The 18497-nt window shown below is 37.9% G+C and overlaps 1 protein-coding gene across 6 annotated transcripts in view; it reads left to right on the top strand.

The window, feature by feature from the left end:
* Positions 1 to 13071, top strand: part of QKI (QKI, KH domain containing RNA binding) — a 292754-nt gene extending 279683 nt beyond the window's left edge. For 2 of the 6 annotated variants that reach the window (XM_075339775.1, XM_075339777.1), the window contains 3 exons: positions 870 to 1169; positions 5920 to 5994; positions 10327 to 13071. In XM_075339775.1, coding sequence (XP_075195890.1) covers positions 870 to 1169; positions 5920 to 5994; positions 10327 to 10343 — 392 coding nt within the window. In that variant the 3' untranslated portion in view covers positions 10344 to 13071. Of the gene's footprint in view, positions 1 to 869; positions 1170 to 5075; positions 6010 to 10326 lie in introns of those variants that run through there. The other 4 variants (XM_075339778.1, XM_075339780.1, XM_075339776.1 and 1 more) reach the window with 3 other exon arrangements.
* The last annotated feature ends 5426 nt before the right edge of the window (positions 13072 to 18497 follow it).

The raw sequence follows: 18497 nt of genomic DNA, 5'->3' as shown, positions 1-18497 counted from the left end.
CATTTGGGGATTAGATAAATATAGAAGGGTAGAGAATTACAAAAGTGGTGAGGGCGTAAAGATAGAGAACCAGAAAAGACATTTTAGGTGTCAGACCACCCCTTTTTAGCAATGGAATCACTAAGCAACTTAAAATAAAAGCTTACATCTATGACTGACATTGTAGAGCTCCTATAGCCATTCTCTGGACATTTGGATTGATTCTAGGCAATCTCGTATGAACATCTGTGGAAGTGTAAAGATTGAAATCAGTTTTGCTAGTTATTGGTGGCAGACGTCGTGCCTTGTTTTATCCACAGCTCCACCGTCATGGTTTGTTATCAATATTGTGTGGCCATTGGGCATCATTGTGGGTGGAGACTGTGACACATGCATCAAGGCACAGCATCTGCAATCACCCGAGGTGTTAACATGAGAAGTAGTGAAACACCTTTTACTCTCTTTATTGTAATACTGTCCGCACAACTCATATTTCTTTGTGACAATAAATAAATTGCTTTGTTCTGTCCTTGTGCATTATGAATATTTGTTACAAAATCAACTGGCTATGCTACATTTAATTGTGACACTTACCAACCGCGTTCTTTGATTTGAGTAGTGTGTTCCACCTCTAATGCGCCCTGTTCTTAGGGTATTTACTTTGATTTGTAAGCATGTTAATCATACTAGTAATTTGGGTAGCTTGTAGGCATCTGAGTGGTATGCTTTGGCACTTTTTGTGATCAGCGCATGAACTAATGATTCTCCTTTTTTCCCCTTTCCTTCCTTCCTGCTTCTTTCTCCTTTCATTCTTTCCTTTTATCTTTTCCTTACCCTATTTCCATACTGCTGCCTCTACACTTCTCTCTAATTTTCTTTGCTTACTGTAGCAGCCCTTGCCTTTTCTCTTGCAGCAACAGCTCAGGCCCCACGGATTATAACTGGGCCTGCGCCTGTACTGCCCCCAGCTGCTCTGCGTACACCTACGCCAGCTGGCCCTACCTTAATGCCTTTGATAAGACAAATACAGACAGCCGCTGTCATGCCAAATGGAACTCCTCATCCGACTGCTACACTAGTCCCACAGGCACCAGAAGCTGGCTTGATCTACACACCGTATGAATATCCTTATACACTGGCCCCAGCAACATCAATCCTTGAATACCCTATTGAAGCAAGTGGGGTATTAGGTAAGTTTTGTGCAAGACTGCAATATTTTAACATTGATCTTTTAAAATTTGTTCATAGTAATAGGAAAATTAGTAAGGACATTTAGTGTGCCAAATGTATTATGTAAGCAGGACTCCCGGGAATGTACCAATTTTATCAATACCCCAATCAAATATGAATGTATAAAACAATGCAGTAAAGTATGTTATAGCCACTCTGAAAGTACACAAGCATTCTCACTTTAAAACGAGATTGGAATAGAAACGTTTTTCTTTTCTAGTTGCACTGCCCCTCTCTCCACTGTTAATCCATCTAAGCCTATGGGAGATATTTGCTTACTGTTTAGTTATTCACTAAAGTTGCAGTTGAGCAATTCACTATCAAAATTTACAAGGAAACGTTTGTTTTCTTTGGTAAAGAAATCATTTTCTGTAGTTGCAATCTATGCCAGTGAGCTTTAAGGCCGCTTTACATTAAACGACATCGCTAACGCGATGTCGTTGGGGTCACAGAATTCGTGGCTTTCATCCAGCCTCGTTAGCGACGTCGTTGCGTGTGACACGTACAAGCGACCGCTAACGACCAAAAATACTCACCTTATTGTTGCTCGTTGACATGCTGTCCAGTTCCCAAATATCGTTGCTGCTACGGGTACGATGTTGTTCGTCGTTCCTGCGGCAGCACACATCGCTATGTGTGACACCGCAGGAACGAGGAACCTCACCTTACCTGCGGCTGCTGGCAGTGAGGAAGAAGGAGGTGGGCGGGATGTTATGTCCCGCTCATTTCCGCCCCTCCGCTTCTATTGGCGGCCACATAGTGACGTCGCTGTGACGCCGAACGAACCGCCCCCTTAGAAAGGAGGCGGTTCGCCGGTCACAGCGACGTCTCAGGGAAGGTAAGTAGTGTGACGGGTTCGAGCGATGTTGTGCGCCACGGGCAGTGATTTGCCCGTGACGCACAACCGATGTGAGTGGGTACGCACGCTAGCGATCTTGCTAGCGAAATCGCAGCGTGTAAAGCAGCCTTTAGACAAAATTGTTGTAGTTCCTACCAATTGCATAGGATTTCAACATGGTTTCAGAGTTTATAAATTGATGGTGTCTTGTTTAAACCCTGATAGAGAAGGGTTATACTCTCCACCACATATTGAAGGCCTATCCTTTAGCTACATTGCCATTATCAGATTCGTTGGGTATCCAACACCCAGGAACATATCTGCTGCTATAAGCTCCATCAATGGCCAGTGGAGCAGCGCTGCACAGCTCCATTTAATCTGTAGCGGCTTTTGCAGGGTACTGCATAAGAGCCATGAGGACATGTGTAAACCCATGTAACATACATAATTGAATTTATCATTTTTCAGAAACCTTATCTTTGATTTCATCTATTAACTTAAAGGAGCATTCCCTTCTCCAAGATTATATCCCCTTATGTAGTAGGTATAATATTAGCAAATACCTCCAATTAGAAATGTAGTATAGTTCTTTCACTATGTTGCTTAGCTCATGTTCAGGACATTGCAGGACCTTAGGTTTCTAGTTGTTCTGATTCACTATGTCAGGGAATGTGCTGGGCATTGCAGGGTATTTGTTGTTACAACTACGCATATAATCGTAGTTGCTAGCTGTCATAACCATGGATACCCAAGGTCCTGCAATGCCCTGAACATGAGGTAAGCGACATAGGGAATCAGGAAAACTATACTACATTTCTAATTGGAGGGATTTGCTAATATTATTATGCCTACTATATATTGGGATAGGATCTTGGAAATGGGAATTCCCCTTTAGATTTTCCTACACAAGAAGTTACCAAGTGAAAGTGACTTCAACCCTTTAGGCATTGTTTTAACATCCTATTTGTAAAAATATTTTATCATTTACTGCATATTTAGCTATAAAACAAGCAATTTTTTTTTTACATATTACTTAGGTTGAAAAAAGACCTAGGTCCATCTAGTTCAACCTTCCTCCACCAATTCTACATTTGGTCACTAAGTCATTTATAACCAACAATGTTGTGTGTACTTAGGAAATCATCCAGCCCTTTTTTAAAAGCTGTTATAGTATCTGTTATTTGATAGTGTTAACTCGAGATCCATTCTTTAGTGTAATCAAAGATTAAAATTAATATACAGCATTAATGTGTCCAAAAGAGAGGGTTCATAACCCAAAATTGATTAAAAAAACAGATTTTATTAAACCTACAAAAGTGAAAAGAGAATTTCAGGGCTAAGGTATAGCTCTACAGTGAATCAGTTGATCCTACTAAAAAATGTATAGAGGTGGGAATAGCCGGCCAATATGAAACATGTAAAACACGGAGCAAAAATCACAGTAGATTAAGATGTATCCCAAATAGAAAGGTAAATTGCTGTTGTTGGATAACCCTATTTGGAGAAACAGACATGGAGAACCATGTGTAGCGTGGTTCCATATGCTGATAAAGTAGCAGTGTTCTCATACGGTCTGAGCATGAAAAGCCTGCTTACCCATATTCCAGCATGTATGGATCAGCTGATCACGGGTTATTATCCAATAACAGCAATTTACCTTTCTATTTGGGAGCCTTCTTAATCTACTGTGATTTGTGCTCCCTGTTTTACATGTTTCATAATGACCGGCTGTTAGCCCCTCTATACATTTTTTTAGTAGGATCACCTGATTCAATGTATGTGTGCTGCACCTTAGCCCTCAAATTCTCTTTTTTCTTTTGAAGATTTAATAAAATCTCTGAGGTTTTTTAACCAGTTTTGGGGTATGAATTCGCTTTCTCTTTTGGATTCATGCATTGTTTGGAGTTTTTAGATATATAGGTAGATGGAATTGTATCATAATTAATGGTGAACCTAATGAGTTATTTTCATATGATACTCATTCACAACAGCATTAATGTATATTTCCTTAGATAAAGGTGGCATTGAAGATCACTTTAGAATATCTGATGACTAGAAGTAGTAAAAAACGTATTCTTTCCAAAATGTAATATCTATACAGTAATCTCAGAAGAATGGGCCATCTTCTCCTCCTGATTTCTTCCTACACCTTTAACGGCATCAGATCAACTATCACCAGCAGCCATTATATATGTAATGTGTTACTGCTGTCGAGCCATACTCTACACCAGCACTATGTACTCTACTGGATATACTTGACCATAAAGCGGAGCAGCATAGATCTATACGTATTGGACACATTGGATGCTTTCAGTACACTTCATTTACTGTCATTGTACACATACAGGAATCAGACATTCCTGGTCTGTTGTACATGCTCTGCTGAAACAGTTTTAGAAAACTGCATGCAGTCTGTCCTTATGATCATAAATTCGGCAGAGTAATAAGCCAGTCTAACACAAAATGAATGCTTATATTCAAATAACATAAACCTTTGAGGTCGGGTCCAGTCTACTGTCAGCTGAAATGGAGCAAAAAGTTTTCCATGGACATGCAATTACCATTGCTCAGTCCCTTAATGAATACAGGGCGTATATAAACTGAGTCTGTTATATCTTCTTTAACTGCACCTGGCACTGCTGGGAGGACTTATGGAGAATATTAACATTAGTTAAGATCTGGTCCACTATAATAAGTGGATTGTCTTTATCACTGACATTAGTGGCAAATAATTTGACTACCATTGCGAGACTACTGCCGATAATGTGACAGTGATGCTTAAAAAGCACCATGAAGCCTAGTTTACTTTGTATTTGTGGTGGCTCCATCAGCGACCATTGACTAAAATGCCCATTCTTGTAATCATATGGAGACAAACGTTGCCCAGCCCTTTCTGAGCACCACTGCCATCTTGTATTAGCAATATGTGGAGGTCATGGTGACATGAAACATGATATATTATCATACTATATTTTCCGAAATTATAAAATGCTAACTTGCTTCTTAATTCCCTTCCTTTTGTCTTCAGGTATGGCTTTCCCCACGAAAGGCTAAGAATTCAAGAAAATCTTAAATGACCCTTCACTGATCATCAGATTTGAAATTTAGCAATTGCTTAGTTTCAGCAGTCTTGAACAAACAAAAAAGATATATAAAGAAATAAACTTTGCCTAGCAGTCAGTGACTTACTTGCACTTATTTTTTATTTTGCACATAGATAAAACAAACCTTTTCTTTATGTTGATCAATATTTGATTTAGTCTATACATTCTAAGTAGCAGTGAGTGTGTAGTAGAATGCTGACTGCTAAGTTACCTACTTTTGTGCTTTACTAATCACTTAATTCATATGGTTTCTACTTATTGACTTAAGATAATGAATACTCAAATATTTTAAAAATGGACAACTGGAATCTTTTATAATACAACTGATGTCAGTATTAAAGTATAAGAAACTGTTAATCTGCTGCAACTAAAGCACTTCAATGATTATGTGACTAGTAAAGCTTCATTATTCTTCGGTCTAACAGATTTCAAGATGAACTGCTATTCAATGGCAAGTAAATGCATTATGATGCCCTTCAGTGTCACAGGTGCTTGCAGACACCAAGCGAACTCACAGGGCTGAGCAGGTTAAGGCCAGGCGTGTGATTTTAAATGCAATATTAATCTGCATATGTATCTTTTATATAGCAATGACTCTAAACTACTGTGCCTTAACGTGTTGCTTTCTTAAATAGAAATCCTCATTTTTTTTTTGTAGCAGAACATCATGTAAACTCCCGTTTTGATGAACCTGTTAATGTTTTGTGGTGTGTACTTTTTAAATGAATGTTGTTTCTAACATTGTCTTGGTAATTGCAATTTAACTAGGTGCGGTGGCAACTAAAGTTCGAAGGCATGATATGCGAGTCCATCCTTACCAAAGGATTGTGACCGCAGACAGAGGTTAGTTTAGCTGTGTAGTTTGTGTTTTGTTTTTGTTTTTTTTTTGTTTTGTTTTTTTTTGCATCTTGTTACAATAAATGCAATGTCTGTAAGTTTACTACACCACATTTAATATGCAAACCAACAATTTAGAGCAGATGTCTAAGGAATGCAGATCACCCATGGGTGGTTTATCAGTTTCTAGAAACGTTCCTGGGAAACCTTTCTTTATAGATAGCCATTTTTGTTTTACCAGTGGTCACTGGCATGCACTGCTCTGTGTTGGTGTGCAGTATTTCCTTTGGTGTTGCAAAGCTAAACAGATGAATGCTTAAATATAAAAGTAGAACGTAAGGGTCTTTGAATCTGTGGCCTTGAGTAATATTTGCAGATGGTATTTTAGTCTTTATTTTGATGTATGTTGAATGAGGATGATTTGAGTCAATGAATCTAAGAAACAAAAGCCCCATTTAATATTATACATTTTTCCCATCATTACATATACTATTTTCTTGGGATTAAAAGGGTTGTCCAATTTTAGGAAAGTGGAACCTGGGTGCTGTAAGTGACCTAAAATAAGAGTACTGTATTTTTCGGACTATAAGACGCACCGGACCATAAGACGCACCCTGGTTTTAGGGGAGGAAAATAGGAAAATAAAATTTTAAGCAAAAAATGTGGTCATGACATACTGTTATGGGGCGAGGATTTGCTGCTGACACTGTTATGGGGGTAATGTCCCCAAATTCTCTACTAAGGTACCCCATCCTGGTAATGATCCTCCTGCCTTGTATATGATCACCATCCTTGTATATATGTCCCCCATCCTGCTATGTGCCCTGTATCGTGTGGCACAGAAAAAAAATAAACGTTTAAACTCACCTTTCCTCCCTCCAGCAGCATCGCTCGTCCTCCTGTCTGTGTTAGCAGCAGCGCTGCTAACCTGTGTGGTCTGCACATGATCACTCTAGGTTGTAGTTGCCAGGGGTGATCACGCGGCCCAGCTGCTAATTCTGTGCACCTCCCCCACCCACCTGTCAGTGCTGGCTTCAGGGCTGAGAGATGATGGGCGGGAGGATGCATGAAATGAGCAGGCCCACGTGGTCACAGCAGGCGCTGCTACAGCCTGCACATGCTGCCGCTGACTCTCTCCACCGCAGCCTCCTCATTCCCCACAGACCTACATTCAGACTATAAACCCCCCCCCCCCCCTCACCACCTTCACACTTTCCCCGAACATTTGGAGGAAAAAAAGTGTGTCTTATAGTCCGAAAAATACGGTAGGTATTCCCTCCGATGTTCCACCTACTTTAGCACCGCCACTGAGGTCGGTAAGTAGCTACAGCGGTCATGTCACCACTGCAGCTAAAACACCACGACCAGAGCCGCGTCAAAGAGCAGGTCCTGGCCCAAGGAGGGGGAGTACTACCTGTTCTTGTTATTTTAGGCATTTTATAGTGTTTGCCGATTTATCTCCTGAAAGCGGACAACCCCTTTTAATGCATATGGCTTTTTTAAGTAAAAATAAGACCATTTATTTTAATCAGTATTGTTCACAATGTAAAGAAATATGTGAATACAATATCTGAATATAGTCCTAGATATGCTTGACACTAAAGTTAGGTCACTTATCACAAAGGCCCAGAGAGCATAAAGGGTAAGACACTTAAATATTTTTCCCCATCTAAATTTCCTCAGCATTGATAGGGCAGTAGGAGTCTTGGAGGTCTCTAGGTTCTAAAAGTGTGTTTACAATGATCTTGCAAACAACCCATTCAGTAAAACATAAAAAATTCTAGACTAAAATCCATTATTGTTTGTGTTCTGGACAAAACATTATTATAGTACTCGCAATCCCGGCATCTGCAGAAATGACTAAATATTTACAATGTTTCGGCCTCCAGCTTCCTAGATCCTGACAAATAGTGAAATCTTCCCGTTTTGTAGAGGTTTTTCTCCGGCCTGTTCGGAATATGATTTTTTTTTTAATGCAGTCCTAGTAAAGCTTCTTCTTTTGTAATTAAGCATTCCTGACTTGAAGGGCAGTCATTACAATGATTATTCATGACAACATTTGTATCCTATAATATTCAGTTTAATTGTTGTAACAGACAGACTAGACTGAAATACTTGTTATAATCTGTATAATAATGTTGCACAGTAATTAAACCTGTGTGTACTGTATTTGGCCATAGACTCGGCAGAGGATGTATCACAGCTATGCCAGTAAGTTGCACCAATTGATATTACAGTATAATTTTGTAACCACATCTTTTCATTATATCTTTTAATCCGGTTCTATGAGTAGTGCATTCAGATCAATGTACAATAAAATCTAGAAGTCTATATGACTGCTTATTGCTATTGTGGTAGTTTTGAGCCACAGTTTTTAGATTCTAAGTTCTATTTAAGTACTGAAGAGAACTTTGTTATGTTTTCATGTTCCTCTGTAAAACGTAAAATATTGGAAGGGAATTCGATTCATACAAGAGATACTGTATATCTATTGCCATTCTGTTTATGAAGTTGACCAACTGATGCATGGTCCTTAAGACTAAGCTATCTGTGAACCTACTGGATTTCATTTTACGAAATGCCACAAATCTGACTTTGCACTGAGAACTTCTTTACTACATGTCCTCTGCTTTAGTCATAATGGCAACAGTACAATATAAGCAAATGGAACCTCATAATATATAGTAAAGCTGTTGAAAGAGTCTTAAACGTACTACTGTTGAGTGGACCAAGTTTAGTGAAGGAGATTGGGAGTTACTGAGGAAGGAAGAGCTCAAGAACACTGGGAATGTTAACTTTCCACTTGAGAACTTTTTGTTTTACTGTATTTTTATTTTTTATTGTTTTCAAAAAAGAAAATAGTATTTACAGATGGCGTAAGAAATATAAAAATATAATGCAGGAATGTATATGAAATGTCAGATTTTATTGTATTTGCAGAGTATTAGCTTTGAAATTAGGGGGCTGTTTGTAGTTTTAAAATGCTTTATTAGCATATTAGATTATTCTGTTTTGGTTTTTCTATGTTCTTCACATTTTTTGAGTCTAGAAATAAAAAAGCCAGGACTTTTACAGTGTTTACATACAAATGCATTTTATATGTGTCTTATATTGTATAAATTAGTATTTTCAACTGGAAATGCTGCCAGTAGCAATAGCGTTAGGCTGCTTTCACACATCCGGTTTGAGCTGTGCGGCTCAATCCGGCTGTGAAACCTATGCAACGGATGCGGCGAAAACACCGCATCCTTTGCATAAGTTTTTTTACATGCGGCCCGTCCGGTTTTTGCCGCTTGCGGCATGCTACTGAGCGTGCGCAGTGGCAAAAACCGCATGCGGCGGCCGGATGCGGTTTTTGCCGCAACCGGCATCCATAGGGATGCATTGAGAAAAGCGCCGCATCGGCTGGATGCGGCACGATGCGGTTTTTTTTGCCGCACAAAAAAAACGTGCCAGGCAACGTTCCATCCGGCCGCCGCATCGGCTAAATCTGCCGCATGCGGCAAAAACCGGACCGAACGCAAGGCCATGCAGCACAATGCGGCACTAATTAAAGTCTATGCAGGAAAAACGCAACCGGCAGCAAAAAAAAAACAGTTGCGTTTTTCCTGCCGGATTGTGCCGCATAGCAAAAACCGGAGGTGTGAAAGCAGCCTTAGCCATTCCTGGTTCACATGATGACGCCTACTGTGCTAGACCAGAGTTTATTATTGCTTTGTATTATGAGGCCAAGATATTTTGTGTTTGTAAATAGAAATGAGCAATAAAATTTATTGAACAAAAACTATCTTGTTTGGCCCCTAGTTTATATTATAGCATTGATTTTCCTTCATGTAATTTTTGTTTAAAAAAAAATCTTTAGATCCATTACTCTAATCCAAGTTAATAATCACATCATCATTAATATTAGATGCTTCAATGCTTGCACCATTGGGGAATACTAATGCTTAATAGCAGTCAGATACTGATTGTGTGCACTGACTGTCTGAAAATTTCTTTGAGTTCCAAGCTGATTCATTATTATCTCCAATTTCCGACTGCTACTAACCATTAGCCCTTAGTCGTGTTTTATTTCCATTTTTTCTACTTGTTAACCAGTTTTATGGGCGTGGGCTCCTCCTTCACACATTCGAATCATGATACTCGGTGTCATGATTTTGTTGCATTCTGTAGATGGTGTCAATCAGTATGTCAGTATTAAACATGCTTGTTTTTTTATTAGTTGTGATTAGTTTTTCATGTTGTCATTAAGCAGTCACTAGCTGAAACTAATCTCTTCTCTATCTTTTCTTTTCTTTTTTTTTTCAATTTTTTTTTTTTTTGTTTCTAACCACCCAGCCGCCACCGGCAACTAACCTATGACCTTCTGACCTCTGAATTCTTCACCCAATGATGACCTGACCATGCCTGCCTGCTGATCAGTTAACTGGTAAACGCCTCTGCTTGCCTGTCTTCAGTGCAGCGAGCTGAGGCACTTGTCCGTTCGTCTTACCATCTAACAAAAGACACAGAAAAATGGTTATCTTCCAACTCAACATTTTTTTGCATTTGTTTTTGTTTTTTTTTTTGTTTTTTTTCTTTCCCTGATTGGGTGAAAGTGATTTTTAGTATCTGCACTGAATTGTAGTAAAGCAATAAGGTCCAATTCAACCCCTCGCACTGATCATATTCTAGTGTCCTAACCAAACGAACGGTATAAAGGCTTCACCTACAGTACTGGCAAGACAGCTGATCCTCAACTACCAATGACAGAGGCAGTTACTGTGAGAGACTTCTAGGGAACTCTACTTTGTTTGTTTTTTCTCTCGTATAGTGAAGTATAAAGCTGAATGTACTGTGTTGTGATGATGCATCATGCATGAACCTGATTGGTCAGGGATTTCACTGGTGAAGTGATTTTATATATTAAAAAGAACAAATATTAAATTTAGGAATTACTCGAGTCACTACAATACCCTCACTAGGCAAACTTTTTGCAATTTGTTTTCTTTGTGATCTCACCTGCCAAAAGTTTTACATTGATAAAGGGTGCCATGAATTTGTGAGTTTTAAACTTTTTACCCTGCTATTGAAAGACTGTAACAACATTATCTGCATGCAGATAATTGAGATGCAATTTGTGAAATGCGACAGTCATCAAGCCTCATGTATTTAAATATTGGAACAAGGTACATGCATTATGTATCACATTACTGGGCAAACTGTTCAAATATGTTTTAGACCTCCCTGTATAGAAAAAAGGATGTAAAAGCCATGCTTGCCTATTTGCTGTATAATTGTATTGAAATTGTAGATACAAGTGTAGTGCATTGAAAACATGAACAAAAGTAGATAATTTTACTATACAAGGGTGCTGGTGCAGAAAAAAATATATATTTTTGGAAATGTAGCATTTTATACTTTCAAGTGTTATTAAAAAAAAAAAAAAAAAAAAAGAGAAACAAAAAAAACAAACAACCCTTTGTTGCATTAAATGCTTTTGTTTTGGTGGTAGTCAAGGAATAAGACCAAAAAAAGCTTTTTGTCATTGTTCCCCTTCCTCACCCCCCCCTTCCCTTTTCTTTAGTTTTAATATCGGTGTAAGTCTAAAGAAAAGAAAGTGCCTTATTTTTCTCCATGGTCATTCAGTCCCATGGTTTTGTATAAGTTTGTTTCTTTTATTTACGTCAAGGTTACATGGCCTTCAGCATGTTGCCAAGCAAGTTTTGATAGACCTCAAGTTTATTAGCAGTATGAGAAATTTTAAACTTACGTTGATCTGTATAATTCAGTCGCCCAGTCCAATATTGTATTAAACCAACAATCTACCATGTTTGCCACAAACAAGCTTTTCATTAGTCATAACTTTCTTACTTTCTTTTCACTTCTGTGAATATTGAGCAGTTCAGTGAAACTTTGCCATTGTAACAAAACTTACCGTACTTTAACATGTCACTGAGATGTTTGTTCCCAGTATTGTCATCACTGCCCTGTGTGCAGTGCATTATACAGTCCGTAAAAAAGGTCAGCACTAGAGCCGAGCGCTCTTAGAGGTCATGCACCTTTGTGGTGACCTAGTCACCATCCCAGCTCACAGAAACAAATTTTCAGTTGATTTACTATGCAACAGACATTCATGCTTTCCTCTTCAGCTTCCTGCTTTTTTTTCCCCCATGCTACCAGCTTAGTCTTCCTGGTCTATATATATATAGTATAGTAGTTTATTTTTTCCTCCCTTTATAGGGTATTGGTTTTGAACAATTTTGAAACACTTTTGCATTCAGAGAGATCAGACCTTTTTTAAATCAGTATTTGATCCAGAGTCATCTCAGTTATGATAAACCTGGACCTTTTTAACAGTTTTATTGTTAGACGACTTATATATTTTTTTTAATTTTTTTTTTTTTAATTTTTGGGAATGGTGGAAGATGCATAGGTCTATTGAATAGACATTTAAGTAGTCATTATTGCTATGAACAAACTTAAGAACAAATGGGTCAACTTTATGACAAAAGCATGACGTTTGAAAACTCTGGATGCCTTTGATCTCAGTATTATGAATTTTATGTTTTTATTCTTTATAATTAGTGTTTGTTTTTCATTCTTTTTTTCTTTGACAGTATTAAATATTTTATTTTTTAGAATGTTTAGCTGGGAGTGTCGCTGATATGTAACCGTACAGATGAAATGTATTTGTCTGTTCTTTATAACCTTAGTAGTTTCATGCTATGTATGTATCATAACCAACCTATTGCCTAAAACTGTAAAATAATGTATTTACAGCCATTGTTACAAGTTTATAATGTATTTTTCTATCTTGTTTTATATGTATGTTATATAACATTCAAGTGGATTTTTTCCTGATTGAGAAAAAGGATACAAAATGCAAAACCCACAATTTTGATAACTAAAATTGCCAATTGTTTTGCATTACTTTATTATATTGGGAGTGTTGTCTTTCTTGGCTTCTAGTTAGCGACTGGATGACATTAGACATATTGGGTCTTAGTTGGGATTTTACATGGCTTGCATTTTAATTCTTTGGTTCTTTGCTGTTTCTATTAACCCCATAGCGTTATTTTAATAAATGTTATAATACCAAGATACTAACTCTGGACTTTGTCTGTTTATTAACATTGTGTGTTTTATTAAGGTAAGGTTTAGAAAACAACCAGAATGTAAAGTCTTGAGTTACACACTAACACTGAAGAGCGTGACCACAGATAACTCTGCGTTACTTGTTTTAATATTGTTTGTCGGCTGATATTCTGCACATTACATTTAAATAGCTTGGTCCACTTGGCCTTATGCCTTGCCAGTATGTGCCAGTAGAGATGGGAACAAAATATTGATTTCACTGGGCACAGTGTCTTGCCATTTGCCTATCCAGCCTCTGCGTTACTAATGCCACACTCTTTCCTTGTTCTCTAAATAATCGGCTCTCTGCAAGTCAACAGTGAGAGCTTTTGTATCTCATCTGAAATAACACACTCACTGTAGCGCTTTTTAGCGCTGATTCCACTTTAATACTGAATGATATGCAACGCTGAAATCATTCTGCTTGGCCCTAAGCACACATGCCTTTCTACGCGTAATCAGATTTGATCAAACTATTGTACTACTTAAATACCTTTTACTAACTGGAATCAAGAGTTTACATTATTTACATTAACTATTGAGTTAGGTGTTTATTTTTTGTCACCATAAATATCCCTTTAATTATGACTTTAGAAAGTTTTCACTGGTGATAAAGGTTAAAGCAGAACCGTCATTTTAATTTAGAAAAAAGTAATTTTGTAATATCGTATCAGACAAATTTGCTTCTTCAGTGAAGACTTTCCCAATACTGAGACAGGAGATGGCAGTTCTTACTGATAAGAGTTTATGTACATGAAAGAGGGGGTGGAGCTCTGCCTCTAGCTCCTCCCATCATCCTAGAATCTCAATAGTAACTTCCGCCATCTATCTGTATCACTGAATACAGACTTCACCTCAGAATTGAGAATTTTGATGATCAATTCTGGCAGAGAAAGCAGCAGATATGTCTGATAAGATATATTACATAGTTGCTTATTTCCATTTGTACTATTGATATGATATCAAAAGTAAAATGATACACAATTAATTGTACAAGAAGTGTACCAGAAATCCTAACAAGAACTTATAACATTGATGCACAGATGGTGATAAAATCCAGTTCAATTTCATTTGGATTTTGGGCTATGCACTTATGTGGTTTTAAGAGTATATTAAGTAATCATTGCTAGCCTGCTGTGTTCTCATATATTCTTGATATCGTAAAATTTGAGACAACCAGGAACTATGGTTGCATGTTCTGCACATGTTATTCTAATTTTTATGTGCAATTATTGTCTCTATCTGCAAAATATACAGTGACATTGTGTTTTCACAAAAGGATTGCTCAGGTTAGTTTTTATTAAATTATTGGGCGTTAACTGGAAAATATTTAAGAAAACATTGTGGTAATATTATAAAAAAATATTAACTTCAAGCCAAAAAAACTGTCAGATTCTGTCACATACATGTACCATGTTTCTCTGAAAATAAGACCGGGTCTAATATACATTTTTTTCTAAATGATGCGTTACTTACTTTCAGGGGATTTTTTTTTTACATACCGTACTTATTTTCAGGGAATCTTTCCCTCCCCCGCCCCCCCCATAAAGAACAACATCTACATCTATTCTTGACCAGTAAATTAACATTTATTCAAATATAGTGCTGACCAAAGCCTTTGCTCTCGTGTTCGCAACCCATTGAGAGATCAGGTCTTCCGGTTCTGGAAACAATTGTTGCCGACTTGATCCACACTTCTTAGCATTTCCGTTGTAACTAGTGTTGAGCGAGTAGTTAACTATTCGTACTCGTTATGCTGTTAGCGAGTACTGTCCTCTACTCGCATATTCATTACGAGTAGCAGGTGCAATGTAAGTCAATAGGAAATACACGCTAAGTAGTGAGTAACCCGAAAGCCATACTTTTTATGCGAGTACGAATAGTTAACTACTCACTCAACAATACTATACACAGTGTGCAGAATTATTAGGCAAGTTGTATTTTAGAGATTTTTTTTATTATTGATCAACAACTATGTTCTCAATCAACCCAAAATACTCATAAATATCAAAGCTTAATATTTTTGGAAGTTGGAGTGGTTTTTTTTTAGATTTGGCTATCTTAGAAGGATATCTGTGCAGGTAACTATTACTGTGCAGAATTATTAGGCAACTTAATAAAAAACAAATATATTCCCATCTCACTTGTTTATTTTCACCAGGTAAACCAATATAATTGCACAAAATTTAGAAATAAACATTTCTGACATGCAAAAACAAAACCACAAAACATTAGTGACCAATAAAGCCACCTTTCTTTATGATGACACTCAACAGCCTACCATCCATAGATTTTGTTAGTTGCTTGATCTGTTACGATCAACATTGTGTGCAGCAGCCATCACAGCCTCCCAGACACTGTTCCGAGAGGTGTACTGTTTTTCCTCCCTGTAGATCTCACATTTTGTGGTTCTCTATGGGGTTCAGATCAGGTGAACAAGGGGCATAAAAACAAAAAAGTGAGCCGGAGCATGAGATGGTATACATGGAACTTTTGAGACCATGTTCACACTGGCCATGAAACAAAGAGAAACCAAGGAAAAAAATTGTGAAAACATACCCTGCTGTAACTAAATAAAAGCATAGTGCATATAAACATAGGGTACTTAGTAAACACTGTTTTTGATCAAAAAAAGCATAAAGCTATCCCACCAAACGTCAAGGTGTACCCAGTTGGGATAGTACCTACACTCTCTAATATTAAAACCTTACCATGGGTCTAAAATAGGCCTCAATGTGGCTAAGGGCTGAGAGCGACCGGGTCCCAACAGGACACAGTCAGGGGGATTCACAGTGAGCTGGACATTTCATTTTGTGATGGTAAGGTTTTAATATTGGAGAGTGTAGGTATCAAAAACAGTGTTTACTAAGTACCCTATGTTTATATGCACTATGCTTTTATTTAGTTACAGCAGGGTATGTTTTCACAATTTTTTCCTTGGTTTCTCTTTGTCTCATGGCCAGTGTGAACATGGTCTCACAAGTTCCATGTATACCATCTCATACTCCGGCTCACTTTTTTGTTTTTATGTAGTTTTTTTGTATTCGGTACAAACGGGGAGTGGCCCCCTTCTCAGTGAGCTGGACATTTCATTCTGTGAATCCCCCTGACTGTGTGTGTCCTGTTGGGACCCGGTCGCTCTCAGCCCTTAGCCACATTGAGGCCTATTTTAGACCCATGGTAAGGTTTTAATATTAGATAGTGTAGGTACTATCCCAACTGGGTACACCTTGATGTTTGGTGGGATAGCTTTATGCTTTTTTTGATCAAAAACAGTGTTTACTAAGAACCCTATGCTTATATGCACTATGCTTTTATTTAGTTACAACAGGGTATGTTTTCACAATTTTTTCCTTGGTTTCTCCAGGTGAACAAGGGGGCCATGTAATTATTTTTTCATCTTTTAGACCTTTACTGGCCAGCCACGCTGTGGAGTAGTTGGATGCATGTGATGGAGCATTGTCCTGCATGAAAATCATGTTTTTCTTTAACGATACCGACTTCCTCCTGTACGACTGTTTGAAGAAGTTGTCTTCCAGAAACTGGCAGTAGGTCTGGGAGTGGAGCTCAACTCCATCCTCAACCCGAAAAGGTCCCACAAGTTCATCTTTGATGATACCAGCCCATACCAGTACCCCAGCTCCAATTTGCTAGCGTTTGAGTCGGAGTGGAGCTCTCTGCTCTTTACTGATCCTGCCTCTGGCCCATCCATCTGGCCCATCAAGAGACACTCTCATTTCATCAGTCCATAAGACCTTTGAATAATCAGTCTTAAGATATTTATTGGCCCAGTCTTGATGTTTTATCTTATGTTTCTTGTTCAAAGGTGGTCGTTTTTCAGCCTTCCTTACCTTGTCCATGTCCCTGAGTATGGCACACCTTGTGCTTTTTAATACTCCAGTAACGTTACAGCTCTGAAATATAGCCAAACTTGCGGCAAATGGCATTTTGGCAGCTTCACGCTTGATTTTCCTCAATTCATGGGTAGTTATTTTGCACCTTTTTTTCCCAACACGCTTCTTGCGACCCTGTTGGTTATTTGCCATGAAACGCTTGATTGATCGGTGATCACGCTTCAAAAGTTTGGCAATTTCAAGACTGCTGCATCCCTTTGTAAGACATATCACAATTTTGGACTTTTCAGAGCCCATCCAATCTCTCTTCTGACCCATTTTGCCAAAGAAAAGGAAGTTGCTTAATTAAGCACACCTTATATAGGGTGTTGATGTCATTACACCACACCCCTCCTCATTACAGAGATGCACATCACCTGATTTACTTAATTGGTAGTTGGCTCTCAAGCCTATACAGCTTGGAGTAGGACATGTATAAAAATTATCATGTGATCAAAATACTCATTTGCCTAATAATTTTGCACACAATGCAACCTGTTGACTCAGGTTATGGTACTCTACCAATTTTGGACCATTCAGATATCCAATATCTTCTGTTTGGAAAAAGCGGCAAGATTGCCATGAGAGTCAACGATTCCTTTCTTGTACTCGATGGAATAGCTTTCTTTTTGCCCTTATGTTATGTTTGGGTCAATATACTAGTATGGTATATTTCTTGCTCATTGGTTTACATACGGTACTGTACTGTAGTATATGGTGGACAGATCCTTTACCAAGAAAAGCAGACATACTCAAAAATATCACATTCAAAAGACCCAAAACAATAAATCGTTGTGTGTGAGCCTGGCACTTGCCAACTCTAATTGGTTTGAGTCTCATGGGGTCTTTTGAATGCTATTTTCTTGGGGTGTCTGCTATTCTTTATTGAATGGTCTGTGTTCTGCTGTGTTCTATTGCCAATTGATTTTATTTTTTTTACTTGTATAGCTGCTTGGACACTTATTTCAATTAACTTTGTAACGCTAGGGTTTATTTTCAGGTTAGGTCTTATTTTCGGGGAAACGGTACCTAGGGGAACTGGAAGTTGGAAGAACTTCATTTCTCATATGTTGGACATCATTTCTAAAAGGTGTTGCAGTGCAAATTGAAAAGTGCTTACATTGAGGGAAATATTTAAAATTGCCAATTTTAAAGGACATGTCCACAACTCTTGTTTTGAAAGGCCTATTCACTTGAAAGATTGAGACGCACTAGTAAACATGACCCATGGACATTAGTGGTACTAATCCTACAAATAAAAAGCTGACTATTTCTAATCCTGGGCATTTTTCTTTTTTAAGATGCACAGTTTTTGTTTTGTAACAATTAAAAATTCTAAATAAACTGCAGTCAATGTTATTCTTTATTCACATGTCTTTAGCAGTGTTTAAGTGTCATACACACAGCACATGCTTGCTTAACTGTCATATAAATCACATTATTAGTGTGGTCATAAGGCCATAAAGTGTTATTAATAAATGGGAGCAGATTGAATGATAG

Source organism: Anomaloglossus baeobatrachus, chromosome 3, assembly GCF_048569485.1.
Source record: "Anomaloglossus baeobatrachus isolate aAnoBae1 chromosome 3, aAnoBae1.hap1, whole genome shotgun sequence".
NCBI lineage: Eukaryota > Metazoa > Chordata > Amphibia > Anura > Aromobatidae > Anomaloglossus > Anomaloglossus baeobatrachus.
This window is presented reverse-complemented; position numbering and strand designations above follow the sequence as displayed.